We start from the raw sequence: 22,733 nt of genomic DNA, 5'->3' as shown, positions 1-22,733 counted from the left end.
TAAGGCCCTGGGTTCAATGCCTAGCACTGCACAAATTAGGCAGGTGGTGTATATAAACCAAAACAATGAGCCACAACTAACCTGCCTGATGGAGAACAGGCCTCTTGTTGACACACGTGGCATACCTGGGCGGTGGAGGGGTTTCTAATTACCTGTTCTAGCTTCCAGAGAATGAGACAGAGACCTATAGATTTATTAACAAGTCTCAAGCACCATAACTGGGAGATACTGATCTATTGAAACCCTCTATGCTATGCTGGCTACTTCCCAGACGCATGCCCAGAGTTACTTGGCAAATTGGCCCTGCCTGGGCTGCTTCTGCTCCATCAGGTTAGTCCTCATCGCCATGTCCTTTCTCTACTTCTTCTTCCTTATTCTCCCTCCCTACCTTATAGTTCCTGACTGGCAACAGAAGTCCTGCCTCCTGTCCGCTCTCAGTCACAGGCTGAACAGTTTCTTTATTAACCAACCAGAGATTTGGGGGAGCATTCTTTATACAACACTGATACAGGAGATTTTTCAATAACCATTACAACGCCCATGTCTGAACTGTAACCAGATCTCAGGGCACAGAATTCAGCACCTAAATACACGGCACATCAGACCAACCCCCAACAAAAAGAGCTGTGGTTAAAAGAAGCTGTTTTGCAGGGCTGTCTTGTAACTACATCTATGGCTTCCCAAAATTTCTAGCAAGCTCAATTTTTATGCTCATATTATATAAAGTCCATCACAGAGAACGATTAAACTGTTTAAGTGAACTTGTAAATGAGACACTGGGGGTTACAGTATTATCCTTGCTTACACAATATTAGGAAAAGCCCCAATACATCAAAGGAGTGATTTTTCTAACAGTCTGTCCTGTGATCATGGGGTTCTCTACAACACAAACAGAACAGGGCAACCATGTAACTGCACAAGCCAATTCATCCACCAGCGCAAGGCAATGCTGGGGAATTGTAAAACCACAGTGGGGTATGTAGATGAGAAAAAGGTGGAAATGACAGATTGTCCTGGCCATGGAGACCCGGGCCTGCAGGACTCTCCAGCTGTTTAAAAACATTTCTGAGAGTTGGGGATGTGGCTCAGTGGTAAAGTCTCTACTTACCTGGCATACTCAAGACTCGGAGTTCAATTCCCAGCTACACACACACACACACACACACACACACACACACACCGTGAACGTGAACCTCTACAATGCTGTGAACTCTAACCAAGCACAGTCTACAAATCCGGGTGCCACACAGTCTGAAGTAAGTATAGTTCCAGTGACATGCTTCGGGAACTCCCCCAGACAAGAGTCAGGTAGAACTGTGGATCCTAAGGGCTGTTCCCCTACCTTTGTGGCTTAGTTTAAACTCTATGTTTTTATAACAAAATAGTCTGTGATCAGGAGCCACACAGATGCATGACATGCACGCACATTAAATGCGAAAGTATGAAAGTATCTGTGACACATGAATATGTTTACATACAACAGAAATAAGGAGTTTTTATTAAATGAAGAGTTTTCTAACATACCATTAACTGCTTACGTTTTGCTCAAGTTTTACTGGTGAGAATCCAAGGGGCTTTGTTAGGCAGGGGCCTGGGGCCCTAAGAAAACAGCCACTCAAAGCAAAGTGTATCAGCAACACACAGCATTTTATTTCCGCACAGCCGCTTTAGCACTAGCAGGCAAGCACACCTAAGCTTCACTCTGGCGTCCAGAGTCTGTGTCACATCCTCCTGCTGGCTAGCTCTAAGCCTAGCAGACAAGCCATAACTTTTTGAGGGCAGGATACAACACGGAACACACACTTCTATCTCAGAAAACTTTTGAGTGGGGAAGGGATTTTTAGCAGGCAGAATCTTTATTAATTTCATTTGTTGTTGCTTGAGGCCAGGCTTGCTTCAACTCAGAGATCTGCCTGTCTGCCTCTGAGAAGTGAGATTTAAAACATGAGCCACCACGCCCAGCCATACTAATTGTCTCATTTAGCCCTTTATTAGAAAAGATGGCACATCTAATCGTGCCATCATTTCCCACACAGGCCGTACAATGCTCTAACTCTGAATCTGGGTGAAAAATTAGAGAACACAGTACTCCATCTTCTTAAAAAGGTGAAGAAAGAGACACAGGGAACCAAAGCTGCTTAACCCAGTCACTAGCCGTTCTTTGTAGTCATGGTTTAGTAATACCTGGACTTGCCTTCATTAAGCATTGCCCTCTGTCAAGAGCCTCAGAATAACAGCTGCCCTGGATACTTAAGGCTTCCCACTGCGTTCATACCCACTGCTAATGAGGAAGGGGTCTCACCTGTACTGATCTAGTCTAGGTCAACTCCTTAGAGTGCTAGTTTTCAGTCCCCAACATGATAGTGATTAGGGATTGGATGGAGAACCTTGGCAATACATATCCATAATGGAAGAGCATGGGGCAAGGGGGCAGGAGTCTCACATTAGGCCCGCCCTCTACTAGAAATGGGAGACCTGCCATGACGTAAGCCTTAGCTTCTGGTTGCTGTGTTCAACATGAGCGTGGAGCCCACGAGCTCCCCAAGGTCCATCTTTCATGGCTCCCTATTCCCTCAAGACCAAGCTAAAGTTAAGACCACGGCCTTAGCAAAAAGTCCTGCTTCAGGGAAGATTAGCCTGCAGTGTCTAGTTCAAAAGACCATCTGCTGTCCCCGAAGACAGAGGGAACCCTTCCAGAAGCAAAACTGGGCTCTCAGCAGACCAGTCTCATTCATTTGCATCTCATGTGAGTAAGGCTCTGACAAATTTGTGTGTATTTTTAAAAATGCTACATACTGGATTCTATTCATCGACATACTATACTGAATGACAACCTCAGACAGCCTTGTCAACAAAAGCCATCCTGGCCAGCACCCACCCACCGACATAAACACACATGCACACACACACATACGCTCCTCTTCCCTCCTGCCCAAGACAACTCAGCCAGATGGGTAACTTTCTAGGGAATGACTGACAGGAAATTTCACTTTAATCTGCCCACTCTGGGTTTGGGCAAGTCATTTGCTTTATCACATCATTCTGCACACAATGTAAAGGCGGAGCGTGATTCCAACATAACCAAATACCTAGATTCATCACAGACCATGAGGCGAGTAAGGGACAGACCAGACGGTCAGGAGCTATGGTCCATGAACACAAAGCTGGCACTGACAAGCCAGACTGCTTAGAATTTTCCAGGCAGACACCTACGGTCACCCAGCAAAAAATCATGCAGATGGTGGCAGATTGAATTCAAGATGCCCAGCACCTGGAGCCTGCTGGGCTTATGAAGTGGGTCCTATTTTCAGATGCTATGTGTAGAGGTCAGGAAGGTTCTAAAGGGAGATAAGTGGCCAAGGGAGAGAGCACAGATGGGGTGGGCACGGGGCATCCCTTAGCGCCAGCTCCGGCCAGTGGTAAAGCTCCATTCCCAGTGATAACTGAGACAGACAGAATTTGATTCTGGATGGCCAAGAATTTGTAACAAGGTTACCAAGCTGAGGACCCTGATGTGGAGAGAGAACTGTGAGCTCCGGTCATTTGTTGGATGTTTCAGCCCTCTGCGCAGGGCTTAAATTGCAGGAAGGTGGTTCCTACTGGTCCACCTTGGGTCATATGCCTATGCCTTAGCGAGAGGGCAGTGAACCTTAGTAAACAACCCAAGAGATGAAGCAGACAGAATCTCACAAAAGGTGCTCAGAAGAGAGAGTAAATACCTGATAGTCCAAATACAGGCTTTCCATACATCCATTGCCCCTTCCAGCCACGTCACTGAGCAACTGTGTGGCCTTAATTCAATAAACCACTGGGCCACTCAAGTTCTAAGCTGTTTGTTCAGCAAATGAGGATTATAATAACTATAAGGAAAAGTCTCCCCACAATTGCTACTTAGAGGAGAGACACAAGTGGTAGAGCTAGGAGGGAGTTTGGGGGTGGAGGGTCCCCAAAAGCCCTGCTCCTGTTTGTGTAGCCTGACACACTGTTGTAAAACCCTGGCCTTGGCTTTCATAATAAAGTCTCAAGTTAAAATATAACAGAAAGCTCCAACACTGGGAGGGGAGACTATCTTAACCCACAGTCAAGAGACCCATCACAAAGGCGCCAGATAAGAGGTAGCTGAGAGACCCGCAGCTGTATTTAGTAGCTGTGTCTCCTCAGGTCAGAATGTTCCTCTGCAGTTAAATGTTTCCCTGTAGATTGGTGGTTCCCGCTATACCAGAAATGAAGGCACCAGTCCATTCCTTGGCACGCGCCGGAACACAGACCTGCGTCTGCAAACGTCTCCTTATGATCGCTTACGTTGGAATCTTGACACACACGTCTGACTTTGAGGGCTTCAGGGGATCAGGGGAAGAGACATCCTAGAGAAGAGATGGTCAACTATGATTTAGGAGGTGTATAGGGTACCCCACGAACATGCCACTCACCCCATAAACATTCATAAAAACTTGCTAACATCGACAATGAAGAACCCACCATGCTGCTGCCCTCCTTTGGAACAGCCTGTCCTTTGCTAAATAAATTTCTGTTTGAACGGGCTGTGTATCTCAACTGGATTATTCTCTTCCAGAAGACAGTAACCAAGGGACTCCTGCAATGTAGCTCTAACTGCAACTCTGTAAGCACTGGAAACCTGGGGAATGTACCATGTAAGCCAGCTGGGCACGTATTCTATTTAATTTGGCTAAAGCTACTGAGTTGGTCATGAAAGGGAATCTGGAGGCCACAGAAAATGTGGTCAATGCTTTGCCAGGACCACTGTAGAGAGAATGTCCTGTAAAATGTGTGTGAAGCTGAATCATATGAGCTCAGCCTTATTCTTCCTGAGAAGTAGACACAACTCAGCCTCCAAAGATAGACGCAAGTTTCCAAAACAAAAATGGGCACGTGTGGGCATCTATGTGTTTGCTTGTTCAGATACCCTTTACAGACACTTTGAAAGTGGCTCATTTGTTATCATTCTAGAAGCCTCTCAAAAGACAAGCAGCATTCTGGTGGCCCCAGGATTAGAGACACATAATGACACTGCGTTTGGCTCACGATCCCACCATTGGTAGCTGCACCTTGTTAAGATTTCTCAGCAGAAAAGAGAGTTGAGTCAAGCCTTGGGAGAAGTAGGGCCATCAGACGGCTCAGCAGGTGCTTGCCAGCAAGCCCGGAGACCTGAGTTCACTTCCTGAAACACACTTGGTGGAAGGAGAAAACGGACTCTTAGCCCTCTGATCACCACATGTGCACTGTGGATTCTTACACACTTACACACACACACACACACACACACACACACACACACTCACACACACACACACTTTTTAATAAAAGAAGAGAGAAACCAAGAATAAGGCATTCAGGCTACCTTTTTATTTCCTTGCCTTCATTCAGTGATACTCTGGAAATCTCATCACAGTTGAACTCCTTGCACTGAGAAAATTTCAATTGGAGTCTTTATTTTTCTTTCTCCCTTGAGGAAGCAGCTACTAAACCCAGGGCCATGTACATGTTACACAAACACCCTACCACTGAGCTATATCCCCAGCCCCTAAATCAAACTCTCTACTTTAAATCCAGACTTGTTAAAACTCTAACCAGAAGGGCTAGAAACAGCTCAGTGGTTAAGAGTGCTTCTGGCTCGTCCGGAGGCCTGAGGTTCATTTCCCAGCACCAAACATCAGGCCTGTGCCTCTAGCTCCAGGGGCTCTGATGCCCTCTTCTGGCCTCAGTGGGTACCAGCAAACGTGCACACATACACATGCACACAACACACACACACACACATAAATAAAGAAAATAAAGATCTGACTGGAAACGGAACGTTTATGTCTTGCAAGACACCAGCAAGACATGCTGTATCTCATGCTGAACTCGGGAACTTGTTGCTCCTCACAGGCTGACACTAGCAGTCATGGCTTCTCCTGGCAGTAGGTTCCTGCCTGGTCAGAAGCCATCCAGGAAGTAGACAGGTATTCTCACCCACCCAACACAACTGGGCCCAGGAAACCTCTCTGCTTCGCCACGCCAAGCATAGAGCTCACACTGAAAGTCCTCCTGACTCACAGGCTCTCCTGGGCTCTGGGGACACATTGAGCTTTCTTTATACATTGGTCTAAGAGGTTAAGTATCTAGATCCTGAACCCAAAACAAATGAGAAGAGGCAAGGTCGTGCTGCTGGTAGCATTCAGGAAGAATACGTGGTGGAGGAGACAGAAAACCCAAAAGACAAAGAAAGAACTCAAAAAGCAGTGAGGCTTGGCCTAACAGCTGAGGCTTCTCCGAGCACCTGTCAACTCATTGCCCCTCCCCCAGCATTCCTGACTGGGAGGGATGTGGGTGCATTGCACACAGTAGGGAGAGCTCCACATTAAGTGCTGAGTGAGGAAAAGCCCAGCCAACTAAGGACCATATGGTATAAGATGTAGAGTGATAAAAGATAAACATACACAAATGCACATAAAGCTTGTGTCTATTTGCACACATGGATGTCTTGTTACAGTGTGAAATATATACAAATAGCGGAAATAGACACAAATATAAGTGCTGCTTTTATAATTCAGAAAAAAAAATTGCACTGAACCTCAGCTATCAGAAACAACAGGCTCCCTTGGCATAGGGGAAGATGCTGAGTCCAATGGGAAAGCCTCCCATACTGCTGGGGGCTGCATGGGCCTGTCTGGGTTGTTTAGGAAGCTCTTTCAAATCTCATTGACTCCCACTCCCCAGAAGCTTGAGTCCGCTCAGTATCCCAGAAGAAGAATCTGAAGACAAAACCGAAGCACACAGCTGACTGAGTGCAATGGTGCACTTTTGTAATTCTAGGAGACTACATCAGGAGGATTGCAAGTCTGAGGCTAGCCCAGACAACTTAGTGAGGACCGATCTCAAAATAGAAGAAAGAAAGAGGAAGTGTGGTTCAGTGGTAGAATATCTGCCTAGCACTCCCAGGGCCTTGTTTGATTCCCAGCATTGTAAAAACCAATCCAAACCAAAACAAGCAAAATGCATGTGACAGAGGCTCTGTACACAAAAAGCCTAGAGCTGACAAGTATAAACTAGTCCATGGTCCCCAAAAACATTCTCACCTTTCCTCTGGAGGAAGGGATAAGGTGTACTCTGTGGAGACTCATGGCCACCCCCACATACAAGCATCCATCAACCGAATCAAGTGTTTACCCCATTTGAGTAGGGTACCTGTCCTTCTCTCTGCCCATCTCCACTCAACTCAAATTGCTTTGGGTCTTGAAGTAAAAACAAGTCTTAAGGAGGAAGGTCGGAGGGTTGTGGCACCTCAGCCCTGAAACAGTACTTGAGAAGTTTCTGGTAATTTCTCCACATTCTGATATCCTTTCGCATGTCTCTTCTTAGTTCATCCTGTTTGCTTACGTCTCCAGGTGCAGAGTGATGTGTGGGTAGAGCTGTGTTAAGGAGTTGTGCTGAGGTCCTTATTGCTTGGGTCCCAGAATGCTGACAGGGCCTGGGAGGGTGTGGTGGTTTGAATAGGAATGGCCCCATACACTCTTGGGTTTGAATGCTTGGCACATAGGGAGTGGCACTATTAGGAGGTATGTCCTTGTTGGAGTAGTGTGGTCTTGTTGGGGGAAGTGTGTCACTAGGGTTAGGCTTCGAGGTCTCCTACTCTCAAGCTATGCCGAGTGTGGTATACAGTCTCGTTCTGCTGCCTTCGGATGAAGACGTAGAACTCTCACTATCCAGCACCATGTCTGCCTGCACTCTGCCATGCTTCCCACCACGATCGATAATGGACCAAACCTCTAAAACTATAAGCCAGCCCCAATTAGATGTTTTTCTTTATAAGAACTGCATGGTCATAGTGTCTCTTCACAGCAATAAATGACTGAGACAGAAGCAATGAGGAAAAGACAGACACACAGACACATGTACAGTGAAGCTGGGATCAGGCGGGGTTCCTAACACCGTAAGGGGAACTTCAGTGTATTTATTAGTACAGAGAAGAGGAAGGGGCTGACTAATCTCAGAAGGAGGTCCCTGCAGACCGGCAGTCTCCGGCTGCTCACCCCAGGAGGAAACGACGGTGGCTTATCCTGAAACATCCTGATCAGCCATCCATAAATACTTACACTTGGACTCTGGAGAACAGCTTTGCTATGTCTCTTGAGCCTCACCCAAATGGGTAATGATTTTGCCACTACCCCATGGGTCAGTTGGCTTTGGAGTCCTCAGCATGGCTGTGTCTGTGTCAAAATACACATAGGACTTCATGCATGTACTCAGTATGGAATTCTATTAAGAATCTGTGCTCAGATCTATCTGTGCAACCCCTCTTGGTGGTAGCCTTTGACGAAGATATGTGGAAACGGCAAGAGCTAGAGATTTCCAACTTCAATTCAGGTAATATTTGGTGGTTTCTTGGTTCATACTAGAACAAAGACACCTTTCACCTAGGAAGGTGAACCAAAATTGAGGCTTTCTTTCTTTCTTTCTTTCTTTCTTTCTTTCTTTCTTTCTTTCTTTCTTTCTTTCTTCCTTCCTTCCTTCCTTCCTTCCTTCCTTCCTTCCTTCTCTCTTTCCTTCCTTCCCTCCTTCCTTTTTCTTTCTCTCTCTTTCTTTCTTAGACAAGGCTTCTCTCTACATAGCTCTGGCTGTCCTGAAAGTAGCTCTGTAGATTAGACTGGCCTCACACTCATAGATATCTGCCTGCCACTGCCTCCCAAGGGATAGGATTAAAGGCGTGTGTCACCACCAACCAGCTTGCTTTCCTTTTCTTAATCCTCATGATTAAGAATATAACCTGTGATAAATTCAGAAAAAAATATAAGAGGGCTGCAGACTGGTGGTTAAGAGTACTGGCTACTTTTCCAAAGGACCTAGGTTCAATTCCCAACACAGCATGGCAGCTCACAACTGTCTGTAAGTCCAGTTCCAGGGGACTTGGGGATCTGACACCATCACACACACATACACAAACACCAACAGACACACACAGACTAGCAGGCAGAATACCAATGTATATAAAGTAAAAGTAAATAAATGATTAAAAAAAAAAGGGAGAGCCTGGGAAGACCCCCAGTAACCACAAGTCTGTAATGCCAGCACTCAGGAGGTAGTGCTTTTGGAAGCAAGTACCTCAATGAATAAATATGTAAATAAGCAAAAGGGCCCAGGAAATAGCTCTGCAGGTGCCTGCTGCCAAGCCTGATGACCTGAGCTTGATCCCTGGGACCCCCACAGTAGGAGAGAATCCTGCAGGAATGGACTCCTACAGGTTGTCTTCAGACCTCCATATGGGTGTCACGGAATGCATACTTTCCCATAAAAAAATAAATAAAAGGTAATAAATAAACAAGGCTGAGAAGCAATTGAGGAAGACACTGGATCTCAATCTCTGACCTCTGTATGCTGCATACACACATGCACTGTCACCTACACCCATGTACACACACAAATGCGTATACATGACAAAAGCAAACCTCTCGTTATTTAACTCAACTTACATGAAGTTTCTGCTAAAGCCAGAAGCATCACTGTGAAATAGCACGCTTACTGTGGAAATGCTCACTTTCAGTCTCTGATGCAAGGAACTGAGAACTTGAAGCACAGAGCTGGCCTTTAACATCTGTCATAAGAAGGCTGGCTCCCGTAGAGCCAGAGGCCTGATGAGAGCTGTAGCTAGGTGCCTACTGTTAAATTTACACATATTTATTTGCAAATTCAACTGAGTAGTTTGCTGGCAGGTCGGCTATGCGAGTCCGTGATGACTCATTTGGATTATTGTCACAAAGCCCTTAACCTTCAGACAGTGACGCCTGTAGTGATGTGGGGAATTCTATCTGTTCATTGGAGTTTGTTACATGTACGTGAAATCCAAGATGGCTTAAAACATCGACTACAGTTCTGGTATCTTAGTTGCTATTAAACAAACTGGCATCTCTTGGAGAATCTCTTGGAATTATGAAAATATTTTCTTCCCTGTATCAATTACACAGCAAATAAAAGTAAATTATTTTAGTCAAAACTCACCCGGGTTTTATAACTTGGGGTTACTGTCCTCCCTCTGACACCTGTTACCTTTACTTCCTTCACGTGTCTGAACTGCTGTCATTTCTCACCTTCAGTCACTGTTCTCTGTCCTCACACCAGCATTCTGCCCTGGCTGAGGACCTCAGGACAGTTAGACCTAAAACTTGAGTCTGAACTCAAGGTGAGCCCCATGTCACAGCTTCATGACTCCTCACTTGTCCCAACAAATGGTCATCCCTATGGCTGCCCACATCCAGGCCTCCTGGCAGACCTACCTACCAGGCTCTCCCAAGTGGTAAAAGCAGTGTGTGCTCTTCACCAGCCTCCATCCCACCTCCATCCTGACTCTTCACAGTTCTTCTCAGCCCGGAACCTTAGTTCCCAGCTCTGTGACGATCAGATTCGCTGCTCTTTGGGTCTTACGTCAGTAAGCTCGCCTCATCTTGGGAACATAAGAGCCTGCGTCTTGAAGACTGTACCCAATGCCAGGCACTTCCTGTCTGATTACAGTTCTGACTAAATATCCAAGTTGACCTTGGGGTTTAATTCTATGATTCTTTACCCACAACTGCTTTAGTGTGCTCGCTCTCTTCCTTTCCACCATGCGAGCCTCTGGCTCAGGGGTGATTCCTTTACCCACTGAGCCATGTCACCAGCCTGCCCGTGGTCAGCCAAGTGCAATCAGACAAAAGTGCTGTCACTGTGTACTCTCCTTGAGAGACAGGGCCTCCCAGGATTGCTGTTCTACATTACAGGGAGTTGCCTAGAGTTGGCCAGAAGTATTCTCCCTCGGGGCTAGCACTGCCAGAGTGTTAGGAAGACACTGCCACCCAGCTACATCCCACTCCTACAGAGTCTTTCTTGTGCTTTTTTTCTTCTTAAACAAAAGTTGTTTTAATCTCACAAGAAGTGCATTTGTCAAAAACAAACAAACAAACAAACAAACAAAAACCTCTTAGGTTTCTCACCAGGATTCACAGAGAACCAGGTAGTCATTTTAATAGTTTGCCTGTAGCATACAATCTGCTAAAAACTAGTCTTAGACAGGCTGTATCTTTGGCAAGCTTAAAGCAGACGTCCTTCCCATCAGGGAGAATCACTGAGATTATAGACTCTCACTCTACAAGAAAACATACTGAGTAGTTCATTTGCAGTTAAAAATGACCAGCTTAGGCCCAGGCCTCCACTGAACCTTAGCTCGAGGTGTTGCTGACTCTTTCTCTCTCCCTCTTTTTGTCTCTTTGGGATACTGGAGTTTGAGTCTAAGGGAGGTGGGCGGTGCAGGCTGAGCTAGGCTGGAAGACTCAGGCGGAGGGGGAACATCTAGCAGGAGGAGGCTCACGTGGGTTGCTCTGTTGCTGCTGGTCACTGACAGGAATCCAGTCATCAGCGGAGTCCTCCTAAATGTGGTTCAGATGTGGGTCTGGGCAGCATCAGAAGCAGCCGGATCAAAGGCCCTAGCCTACCACTGTCATTTGTGGGAGCCACAGTGGAACTTGCTAATTGTTCTTTGTTCTACATTACAGGGAGGTGTCTGGAAGGATTTTCCCTCCGGAGGCTAGCTTTGCTTTAGGGAGAACATGCACACATCCGTAGGTCAGGACAGATTCTTTCAGGAGAGACTCCTCAAATGCACACTTACTTGCATGAGTGGCCCTAAGGCTTTCCTGGGGTACAGGACTGCTGGGAGAGTGAGCATTAGTCTCTTGGAGGCTGTGAAGGGCACAAGTGCACAGAGGGTAAACGGAGGCTACTTGGGGGTAATGCAGGGTGTGTGTGAGGATCACGTACCTATCTGTATCTGTGAGGCAATCTTAACTTTAACTACCAGATCTAGTGTTTGAGTTGTGTGCTCTAAGCAAGGCTGTCCACATGAAGAGCATTAAGTGTAGGTGTGGTATGGTATTGCCTGAGGAGAAATATCTGGACTTTGCTGTAGCTTTGGTTGCAAGCAGAAAATGAAATAAAAGGGACTTAAAGAGAAAAAAAAAAATAGGTTTCCTGTGATTGGTGGGTGGGATTCCACCAGAGTAATTGCCACAGAGGCTTTAGAAAACTGCTTCTCCCACAGAGAAACCCCAAACTCTCAAGCCTCAGGCTTGTGTGGTTAATGTCACTGCCTTTGTGCACCAGAGCTGACTTTCCCAGGGTCTCTGAGCTGCTTCTCTTTCTGTAACCCCTAACAGTCTTCTAGCTGCTGGGGCAGTTCTGAGCTTCAACTTCTCAACTGTCTGCGCCACCAAGACCTGGAGGCCAGATAGAAGGGGAAATGCCCTGGGGAGAGCAGGCATCAGGCTTTGGGCCTCTGCTTGGTCCACAAATGTCAGTCTGTGGACCAAGCAGAGGTCAACACCTGTCTCCTGCCCTAACTGGAGGGCCATAGGAAGCCTGGGACAACTGCTAGAGCGAGCATCTTTGGTGCCAGAGAAAAGCTTGAGAGAAGTGAATATGGGGCAGAGAGAGGCAAGGGATAGTCTGGGGACGCCAGGAGCTTCTAGCAGTTTCCCAGAGCCTTTTAGTTCCTGGTCGGCTGGATCATCTGTGTGTAAGAAATAAAGGAGGGAGTGTCCCATGCCTTAGTGCTCAGCTGCTGAGGGATGAGGGTGAGCAGTACAAAGGCTAGATGTAGTAGTTTTCCATGTCTCTCCTGCCCAGACAGTAAAAAAAAAAAAAAAAAGGAAGAAAGAAAGAAAAAGAGGGGTAGAAGGATGAGCATGACTGAGTTGCGCTTGCATAACATAATTTGAGTGCTGACCACTTCCAGAGCTCTCACTCTCCAGCTGACTGCAGTCTGGAGCTGGCCCCAAACTCCAAAGCCCTGGGCTGCCAGCTGCCTGCTTTCAAAGATAGGACAGAAGCTATGGCTGGGTGGTGGCCACAGTCAATGAGTTATTCCCTCTGGCCCTGCTCCCAGTGTGACACCATGTTGCCGGCCATGTCTGTGTGACTGTGAACAGCACAGATACCCTTTTCTCCTGATTGGAAGGTCTGAGTTTCCTCTTTGTTTCTCCAATCAGTGTCACTCCGGGTCATACCTGTGACCTGTGTGTTCCTGGATCAGCAGGGCAGGTGGCATGGGCCCAGGATGTTCAAACAGTCTGACCTACTGCTCCGTAGATAAGGAGTAGAGAGCACACCCAGAGAACACTGACAAGCCTGTCTACTATAAGGGGTACTACATGCTTTGACAAGTTCCTCCAGTGGATTTTCTATAGGCATGTGGCAGTGTCTGTTCAGTGTGGTCTGCCCACCTCAGTAAGTCAGTGGGGAAGTGGGGTTGGCATCCCTTTCCTTTTGTCTTTGCTGAAAACAAGGAAGAGAACTGCATTGGCCTGTGTAAGGACCACGGAGATAAAATTAGTTGTGAAATGTGTGTGAAATCTTGCCCTGGTGGTAGCTTTTATTGTCTTCTTTTGGGCAGTTAAAATTCCATCCATCCATCCATCCATCCATCCATCCATCCATCCATCCGTATCACCTCTATCTCTATCTATATTATCTATATCTGGAGTTACAGATGGTTATTAGCCATCCTGAGGACGCTGGGAACCAAACCAGCATCTTCTGCAAAGGCAACAAGTACTCTTAACTGCTGAGCATCTCTCTGGGCCCTACTCTTGGTAAGTTTCAAGAGCAGTGGTTCTCAACCTTCCTAATGCTGGGACCCTTTAAAACAGCTCCTCATTTGTGGTGATCACCCCAACCATAAGATTATTTTGTTGCTACTTCTTAAATGTAATTTTGTTACTGTTATGAATTATAATGTAAATATGATATGAATAATAATATAAATATCTAATATGCAGGACATCTGATATGAGACCCCTGTGAAAGGGTTGCTTGACCCCCAATGGGGTCGTGACCTACAGATTGAGAACTGCTGTTCAGGAGTCTATAGTCACCAAACTGAACAGATGTCCCAACACAATCCCCCAGTCTAATTGCAAGTCTGAGCCCTCTATCCAACATCTCCCGCCCCCTTTGTCTTAGCCCTTGGCAGCTGTGTATCTAGTTCCTGTTTCCCCATTATTCAACTACTTACTTGCAGAGAAGCCATACCAAGTATCTATAAAGTCCAGCCTAAAATTACAGTGTTCCACTGGAAACTCAAAAAAATTAAAAGAACAAACAAAACAAAAAAGTCACATGGCCCTTTGCAGTCCAAGTGCTTCCTTACACACAGCCCCACAAGCCCAGTCCAGAAATGGATGACAGGTCACCAAATTCATATAAATATAAAAAGCAAAGCTAATACTAATTTGTTACATCACATGTCACCTTGCCTTCATCTCCCAGTCTAGAAGGAACTCAGTATTTTTATCTTGTGGCTGTGAGTGAGATCCTGGGCAACAGTGACTTTTAATACAGCAGAAAAAGGAAAGTGGCAACTTGCTGATGGGTTGTGAGATGTCATGGTGTTCCTCTTCTCAGCTGTCTATAGCAAGAGGGCTTCTCAATGAAGATGCACAGGACAGCACTGAGCCCTATAAACCTGCCTGCCCAGACTTTCTGTCAGGGTGCCATCTGTCCTTTATGCCTTGGCTTGGTTTGCATGTTTGTCTCCTATTTCTCTACATGTGATGGAGATCCAGAGCTTAACTCCTGGCATAATGGGGTAGGGGTGAAGAGAGAAAAGACTACGGGGCTGTCTGGGTTCATCCAGGCTTTCCTAGAGGTATGTTCTGTTGCCCATGTGTCAGGAGTATGAGAAACCTGTCTGCTATACTCAAAGATGTAGCACTGTTACTGGTCAGAAACGGAAGACAGCACTAGAGCAGCCAAGGGAAATGGAGAGCTTGGGTAGCCAAATCATGGCAGCAGCTGAAGAATGAAGACCAAGCGTGTATATTATGGGTAGGAGGCAAGGTGATACATGGGGAGATGGACAGGGCTGGCCACTAGCACACCCCTAGTCTCTGTGCATGGGGCTGCACCTACCATGGGGTCTTCAATCAGTGAGACTAGATTAGAGAGCAGGATAGGAGCTGTATGGGGGAAGTGATGCTTCCACAGACTCTGCTGGCCAGGAGGAACGCAGCAGGCAGGAGCAAGGGCAGGGCCCTGAAAGGGCCTGTAGGGCCAGTGACATAGGTCAGCACTGAGTTTGGCTCAAGCACTTGGAAGTCAGGATGGGGGAGGGTTGAGGAGTGGCAGGAGACAGTGCTTGGGCAATACGAGGCATGGGCCAGATCTAGGTTTACATCCAAGTTTAAAAAAAAAAAGAAAAGGTACTCAAAGAAGAGATCACATGGTTTTCTTGCCTTGCAGAGTATCACTGAGTGGCCTTTGGGTCATTTGGAGTTGCATCCTCATTATGTGGGGAGATCTGGGTGGCCTTAGAACTGAGAGCTGGCTGTGCCCTTTGGGGTTGTGTGGCATTCCTGAACTTCCCTGAGGTCCTCCCTGCACTTCCAGAATGGCAGTGGTTGGGGACAGAAGATGCCTCCTAAAAGAGGATTTGATGGAACAGGCTAGGCTGGGGCTCTAGGGGGACTCAAGGACTACGGCATACATACAGCTCATTTCAGCTCAGGAAAAAATGGTAGTAGCATCATGTTGCTTTGTGCCCCAATTGCCTGCAAATACGATGAGACCCAGCAAGATGCTCCCTTGGTAAAGAATCTTGCCACCAAGCCGGACGACTTAAATTTGATCCTTTGACCCCATTTGGTGAAAGACGAGAACTGACTCCCACATATCATCCTCTGACCTTCACTCACTTTTACACACACACATTTACACACACACACACAGAGAGAGAGAGGGATGAGGGGAGAGAAGCAGAGAGACAGAGATTTATTAAAAACCAAAGGACCAGAGTGACCTAGATTTGGCAAGCAGGACTTCAGAGTTTTAGGGAAAGAAAGCACCTCCCAGAAGAAGCTGGGGAGGGAGGAAAGGGGACAGAAAGGAAGGTCCTGCTGTGGGAGCTGCAGCTAGAAAGGGTAGGTGTGGTTATGTCCACAACCTCCTAAAGCTTATAATGGTGGCCCAGAGAGTAGGGAACAATGAGGCCTGGCTAAAGGGAGGCACCACAGGGCAGATACTAGGGCAGGAAGTCTAGACTGTGGGGTTAAAAGGCATACAGGGGCCATAATTAGTCATGGTCCCCCAAAACAACACAGAAGCTCTAGACTCTGGGAAGAAGGGAACCCCAGACATTGAGTAGGTGAAGGGGGAGTCTTCCCTGCCTTGGAGATGCCTCATTTGCCATGAGCCCTGGTGACAGGAAGCTCCAAGGTGGACAACACTAATACAATGATGGGATGTGGAAGACCTCAGAATGTCTGTCTTAGTCTGTTTGATGTTAAAACAAAACACCACTAAATGAGTGGTTAAAAATAATGAAGTTATTTCTCATGGCCTTGGAGCTTGGGAGAGCCAAGCCTAAACCAGTTCAGGCAAGGGTTCCCTTCTTGCCCCATGGACACAAGAGTGAGGGGGTTCTTTCCTAAGGATGCAAGTCCCCCAGGGCCTTGTCAACCCCCAAGGCTCTACCTGACCCCACTGTGTGGAGAATAGGATTTCTACAATCTCACACACCAAACCCTCTCTCCAGCTCCGTTATCTCTGTTTGTTTGGACCTAGGCAAGTCCCCAATCTCTAAGCAGCAGGCACCCAGCCTTGTCTTGCTCTTGAGGGGATGAAGGCACCAAAGTTCTTAGGCCTTGTAAGCCTGAGCTCTCCATAAGAAATCCTAGAGAAGACATGATGCTGAACAAAAACGGTGCCCTGAAGGGGAAAGGCCTGCATGAGGGATCTGTCAGGACATACTAGGTTAAAGTCTCAAAGATTCCTGAACAGGACAGGAAACACAGGTCTGAGTGCTATATCAGTCTTCTTTACAGACATTAGCAAACTATAACCCACTGCCTGCTTTTTATGAATGAAGTTTTATGGGAACAGTAAGTTATATATTATCTATAGCAGCTTTGCACTCTAAGAGCAGAGCCATTTACCACCTGACCCTTTATAGTTTTCTATCCCTGACATTTAATCATACAGAAGTTTATCTATAAAATTTGCTTTTAAAGTTAGTGAATACAATATTTCTATAACAAACAAACAAATTAAGAAAACAAAAACAAAAACCCTGCAGAGAGACCAGCCAGGTCTACAGAGGGAGTTCCAGGACAGCCAGGGCTACACAGAGAAACCTTGTATGGAAAAACAAAACAATAAGCCCTGCAGAGCTTGGTGAGATAGCTCAGCTGGAAAAGTGCTTGCCTGACATGCAAGAGGACCAGTCAGTCACCCAGCACTCTATAAACAGGGTGTGGTGTAATCCCAGCATTACTGAGGTATCGGCAGAAAGAGCAAAAGTTCAAGGTCATCCTCAGATACACAGCAGGTTTGAGTTCAGTCTGGATACATGAGACACTGTCTTAAGGGGAAAAAAAAGGCCTGACAGTCTGCACAAAAGTTTCTGCTGATTTTCAGTCTCCTCAGCAAGGCTAAGTAAAGAACACTTCCCTCCTGGCATGGAGTCTGCCTCAGCCAGCTCAGTCCCCACGTCTGGCACTGACAAACTGCACCCACCTGCCCTGCAGAAGCAACTGCTAAGAGAATTCATAACTATAAACAGTGCAAAGTCATCTGAGCAAGCGCAACCAATACAGGATGGGCGTGTGAGAGCAGGTCAGACTTAGTTCTTTGTGTTTAACTGGCCTCCCCTTACCAAAACAAAAGCAGGAGGTCTGCAAACAATTGGTTTTTGGGGGGACAATTGTTCTTGACACCCAAGTCCACCCTATTAAGCTTAAGGGGGCAAGAACGGAATTGTTCTACATCCTTTGCTGACCCGCAGTATTGCCATAGCTCCAGTAATTCATCTGACAAAAGGAGCCAATCATATTTTAGGCTAATGCAGTTTCCTAGGCAACCAGCGATATAGTCATAGAAACAGACTGTGGACACTAGAAAGAACCAGAGTGAGGGAAGAGAGGCACTGACTCTCACGACTTTGATGGGACACTCACCTGCAGAGTCATTCATACTTGATTAAAACCCCAAACCCTACCCTATCAGCAACAGGAGACCTCCAAACCAAGACCCCAGCAGAAAGAGATCCTTGCATGATCCCTTGCATGTCCAGGAGTTACTGGTCAGGCCGTGTAATGGTACTGCCCTTTAGTACCCCCACCTCCAAGATGGTAGAGGGGAACCCTGTGGATCTGGGTATTGGGCTAAAGCCAGGGTGCCACTACCTAGGAATGATGGCAGAAGAGATGACACCCACAAGGAGCCTTTGGGACTCAACAGATAACTTCACAGCTTATTCGGGATGAGGGTGGGGGTTCTAGGTGTGCCCAGTAAGAATATCCAAAGTAAAAAATACTTTCTGAAACTTAAGACTGTCTGACCCCATAATAAAACACCATCATTTCAAACTTTTACTCTGTTTACTTATTTATGTGTATGTGTGTATGAGTGCGTGTATGAGTGCGTGTACGCGCACGCATGTGCACCATGGCACATGTGTGGAAGTCACAGGACAACTTTGTAGAGCCAGCTCAAGTCGTCAGGTTTGGTGGGAAACACCTTTTTGGCTGAGCCATCTTGCCAGCCCTATATTCCACTTTCTGTTTGTTCACCTTTACCCCCCTCTGCTGATACTCATCCTTCTGATCTCTCTGGCTTCTCCTCCTTGTCTCTGTGGATCCTCTGGGCACCACATCCCCACGGCTTTCCACATTTGCAGACTGTTCTCTAGTCTCCCAGCAGCCTGCCCTGCAGGAGAGCCCCTGTCCACTCTGTTTCAGGCTGCACTGCCTGCCAGGGCTGACTTTCGAGGAAGGGGGTTAGAAGTTGGGGAAGTCCCTGGAACTGATGACTAAGTGCTTACTGCTGCTTCACTCAGAGGAAGCCACATCCCGGGGGCTCCCTTTGGAAAGGAGGATGGACACGGAGCTCATCAACAGACACCCTCCATGAGAGGTACTTTAGGGTGGGATGCTCCCTCTCCTCACTACCCTTCTTCCATTTGGAAGTGGTTATCGCTACCGTGAGAACTTCCTTCCCAGGCAGGATAAAGGAGCAGCCGGTGGTTTCACAAAGACCTGGACAGGGAGGAGCTATAACCGGCCTAGGCCTTCTCAAACTCTACCCCAAGCTGCATAGGAATGTTTACTAGGCACTAGTTAAGAAAAAGATTTGGATCTGGGTGGAGCCTGAGACCCTGCACTTCTGCCAGAGGCTGATGTATAGTCTGTGTACCGCCTCAGGGTTTTGAGGGATTGGCTACTTCACCTTCTACCTTGTTCTCCTCACCCCACATACCCTCAGCACCGAAGCTTGCTATCTAAGCAAGAACCTTCAAAGTCTTTCAGGTACTTCCCCCTCCTCTTTCGGTTTCACCGTCATGTGTGGTCCTCCGTAAACCCAGCTTTCACCCAAGAAAAAGAAGCATTCACTCGACTCCTGCTGCTGTGGACTACAACTGGCAGCGGGTGAGCACACCTGACCTTCAACCCTGACCCCGACATCACCTCACAGCGGAAGTACTTCTGCGGTGCTTCTGCACCGTTCGTGGCATTCACTTTCATACATGCTACTGTGGAAACACCACGCCTACACAGGGAAGAGCTGCTTTCTTAGTTTTCTTTTCTTTTTAAACGTCGAGGTTGGACACAGCACATCTGTAGGGGACACAAGTGTCCCCATTACTCAGAGAGGGGCTGTATAGGCTCTAGCCATTCGGAACAACATCTCCCAAACTATTTCCCTCTCTCGGGTCTTCTATTATGACTATGTTGGGGAACAGAGGGTGGGATTTTGTGAATGAGCAAACGTACCATCTTAACGACTGTATTCTAAGACGTTTCAGAAGCCTCAAGTGGTAAAAATGAACCAAGTAGACCACGAAAATACTGGATGAGCAGCCTCCCTCCCAAGGTGGCCACTGGGCCTCAACTTTTACTTTCCTGCCACTATACCCACAGAACAAACCCTTAAAGACGATTATCTGAAAGAACATCTACCTAACAGAATCTCTCCAGGCGCAGCCTTCAGCTTCCAGAACACAGGGCAGTATATCACCCAGGATTGAAGGCGGGGACCTGAGGGTCCAGAGAGCTTAATTTCCAATGGCGGAAGAGCTTATTTTCCGCCATTGGGGTCACACTATCCTTTCGGGTCCCTCCAGTGCTTTGGGAGGTTATCAGCTGTGCTAGCTACAGAGGTGGTGTCACTGATTTCCAGTTCAGAGACTTTGAAAAATTGAGGCTGAAATTTTTCTTGGGTCCTACAAGGCAGTATGATTACCACACACTTAATACTATTGCACCTGAATGGACAGGACAGCGAGGCACAAGGCTCATACCATAAAACTCCCAAACACAATACACCTCCATTGAAAGATAGGGCATTCTCAAGTTACGGGGATGAAGATAAGCAGGGCGCACACCTGCTCCTCAGAATGACTGGCTGTTCAAAAGCCAGAGTCTGGAAAACCACCGCGGCCGCATTACATCACCACATGGGTCCAGCTTCTCACTGAAGCCCAGGAAGGGTGGAAGCCCTCCCCCCTCACCTCCCATGGGACCCAAACCCTACTCCAACACGAAGACCAGTTCCTGCTATCTTTTAATCTACATATCAAATACTCATAAGAACCCACACTGCTCTGCCACCCTGGCCTCTCAAGTCTCCAGAAATATTCTCCTCTTTGGAAAAGGGGAGCAGACTTCAGAGGGGACGGACAGGCCCACTTTGGACAGCAGCCTTACTTGCTGAATTGTGACCTGGACAGGCAGACCTCGTCAATAAGCCCCATCCCCCAAGGAAGCCTGGGTTCATAATGGAGGAAACCACCATAACAAAAACAGCAACTGTAACAAATACTCATCAGGATAAAAATCCACTTCTGAGCACATTAGCACTGTGGTTTAGAGAAAGGATCGGATTCCTGGATCGATGCATAGTCAGGCACTGCTTCTACCAATGACAAGGCTGTTTGGCTGTCTTTACTAATAATAGCAAGCGGCCTTGTCCTCAGTGTTTGCAGGAGAGTATAGGGGTGATGCTTGGACTAGCACTCTGAGCGCTATGCCATCTGTCCTGCCACGCCAGTAGCTGATCCAGCACCGTTCCCAACATGCACAATACTCCTAGGAGGAGGCCTTCTCTCCTTGATGCCTCCGGTTCCCTAGCAGGAAATACCAGGGGGAAGAGGGGGGCGGGTGCAGAGGAAAAGATGCTGATAACGCAGAAGCCCCCACCATGCACCCTCCCGCTGAACAACCAAAACCGAATTCCAGAGGGCTATTTCTGCTCCAGGAGTATCCCGGGACTGTAAGATATTCAGTCCAGACAGGACACAAAACACAAGCAGCAGCCACCAGGTAAAAGCCTTGCAAGGCTTCCTAGGCCAGCCTAGGCTTCACGCTGCACCACATGGGGGAGAGAAGCACTAACAAAGCCGGGCAGCATCTCCTCCCCCCGGGGGCTCCGGGAGGCAGAGCACTGCACTTACATGGCCTCAGAAACCTCCAGGTTCAGGTCACTGGCTGGGGCTGGTTGCAGGGACTGCGACCCTCCCATCCTCGCTGAGCCCTGGCGTGCAGGCTAGCCGCGAGCAGGGCCAGCGTCCTGGTTCGGTTCCTCCAGCCCGGGGCGGGCCGGCCAGCGGCCGGAGCTGCTGCACTGCAGATGGGAGCAGCTGCTGGCATCCGTGGTGGTGGCGACGACTGGGAGCTGCGGCTCGAGGCCGGAGCCGGCCCAGGGGGGGCGAGCACCGAGGAAGTGTGCGCGCGCGAGTGCAGCTGGCGCGCGCGCGCCTAGGTGTGCGCGTGAGCGTGGCCGTTGCGCGTGGAGCTCCCTGAGAAAAGGCAGTGTGAGCCCGAGCTCTGGCGTGGTCGGAAAGGATCTTCTCCTTTATCTTAAAGCCCCTTTTCAGCCCGTGTACTGGGACTTGATGATGTCACCACCACCAAGTGGCCTGACGCCTGCATCTTCACAAAGCTCCGGAAACTGATGGGAGGAGGGCGAAGACCCTCCCTCTGCTCACACACCAAGCTGCAGCTTTCCAGCTTAGCCTAGACTGCCTGCTAGTGTAGTGTGTCTTTTGAGATGCAAATGCGCAGCTCACAGGCTACGTGAGGCCCCCAAAGGGCGGGGCAAGGTGGTCTAGCAATTGACAAGGGTGGGGAACAGGTCCCTAGGAGGGCCGCCAGAACCAGTAAAACAGGATGCAGTGGAAATTGAGGACTGCCCACTTGAACTTTCTTCAGACCACACGGCTGGGGCAGGAGAAGTCTGCCCCAGGGGCAGTGACCTGGCGTGGTTCCCAGGCTTCCAGCCTACCAAGGCCAGGCCTCCAAAGTTACCATCATAGTTTGACAAAGTCTGCGGTGGTTAGGGAAAGCTGGAGAGAAAGAGGCATAGGGCCATTTTCAGGGGCTGGGTCTGCATTCTGGTCTTTGGCTACCAGAAGAACTTTCTACAAAGACAATACGCTATGCTATGCAGGCTGCACCCCTGAGTCAGCCTTCCTCATAGAACAAGAATGCACAGGGGAAAGGTAGCTGTGAGGGACAAAGAAAATCTTATCTCTGATCCTAAACACAGGCCGGCTTAGATGCTAGGGGACAAACCCCATTTCCCTCTTGAGAAGCAGCCAGGTTCCAGACTCCAGCTCTGAAAGTCTCCACAGTTCAACTCTGAGCCTTCTCACTGGAGGCAACCAGAAAAGCAGTCTATCTCCCCTGTAAGTGCTGGCAGTTTGGGAATAGGCATCA

General features: G+C 47.8%; 1 protein-coding gene across 4 annotated transcripts in view; it reads right to left on the bottom strand.

Annotated features, from left to right (window-relative positions):
* The window catches only part of Tacc2 (transforming acidic coiled-coil containing protein 2), a 177,681-nt gene that overhangs the window by 47,322 nt on the left and 107,626 nt on the right, over positions 1–22,733 (bottom strand). Inside the window, exon 1 of one of the 4 annotated variants that reach the window (XM_055608980.1) lies at positions 21,470–21,711. The exons of 1 other annotated variant lie outside the window; for it this stretch is intronic. In XM_055608980.1, coding sequence (XP_055464955.1) covers positions 21,470–21,537 — 68 coding nt within the window. In that variant the 5' untranslated portion in view covers positions 21,538–21,711. Of the gene's footprint in view, positions 1–21,469; positions 21,712–22,733 lie in introns of those variants that run through there. 2 more of the 4 variants (XM_055608978.1, XM_055608979.1) reach the window with 2 other exon arrangements.

This window comes from Psammomys obesus, unplaced genomic scaffold (genome assembly GCF_907164565.1).
Source record: "Psammomys obesus unplaced genomic scaffold, mPsaObe1.curated_primary_1811, whole genome shotgun sequence".
NCBI classification, from domain to species: Eukaryota; Metazoa; Chordata; class Mammalia; order Rodentia; family Muridae; genus Psammomys; species Psammomys obesus.
The sequence above is the reverse complement of the archived record's forward strand: the minus strand, read 5'-3'. Positions and strand labels throughout refer to the sequence as shown.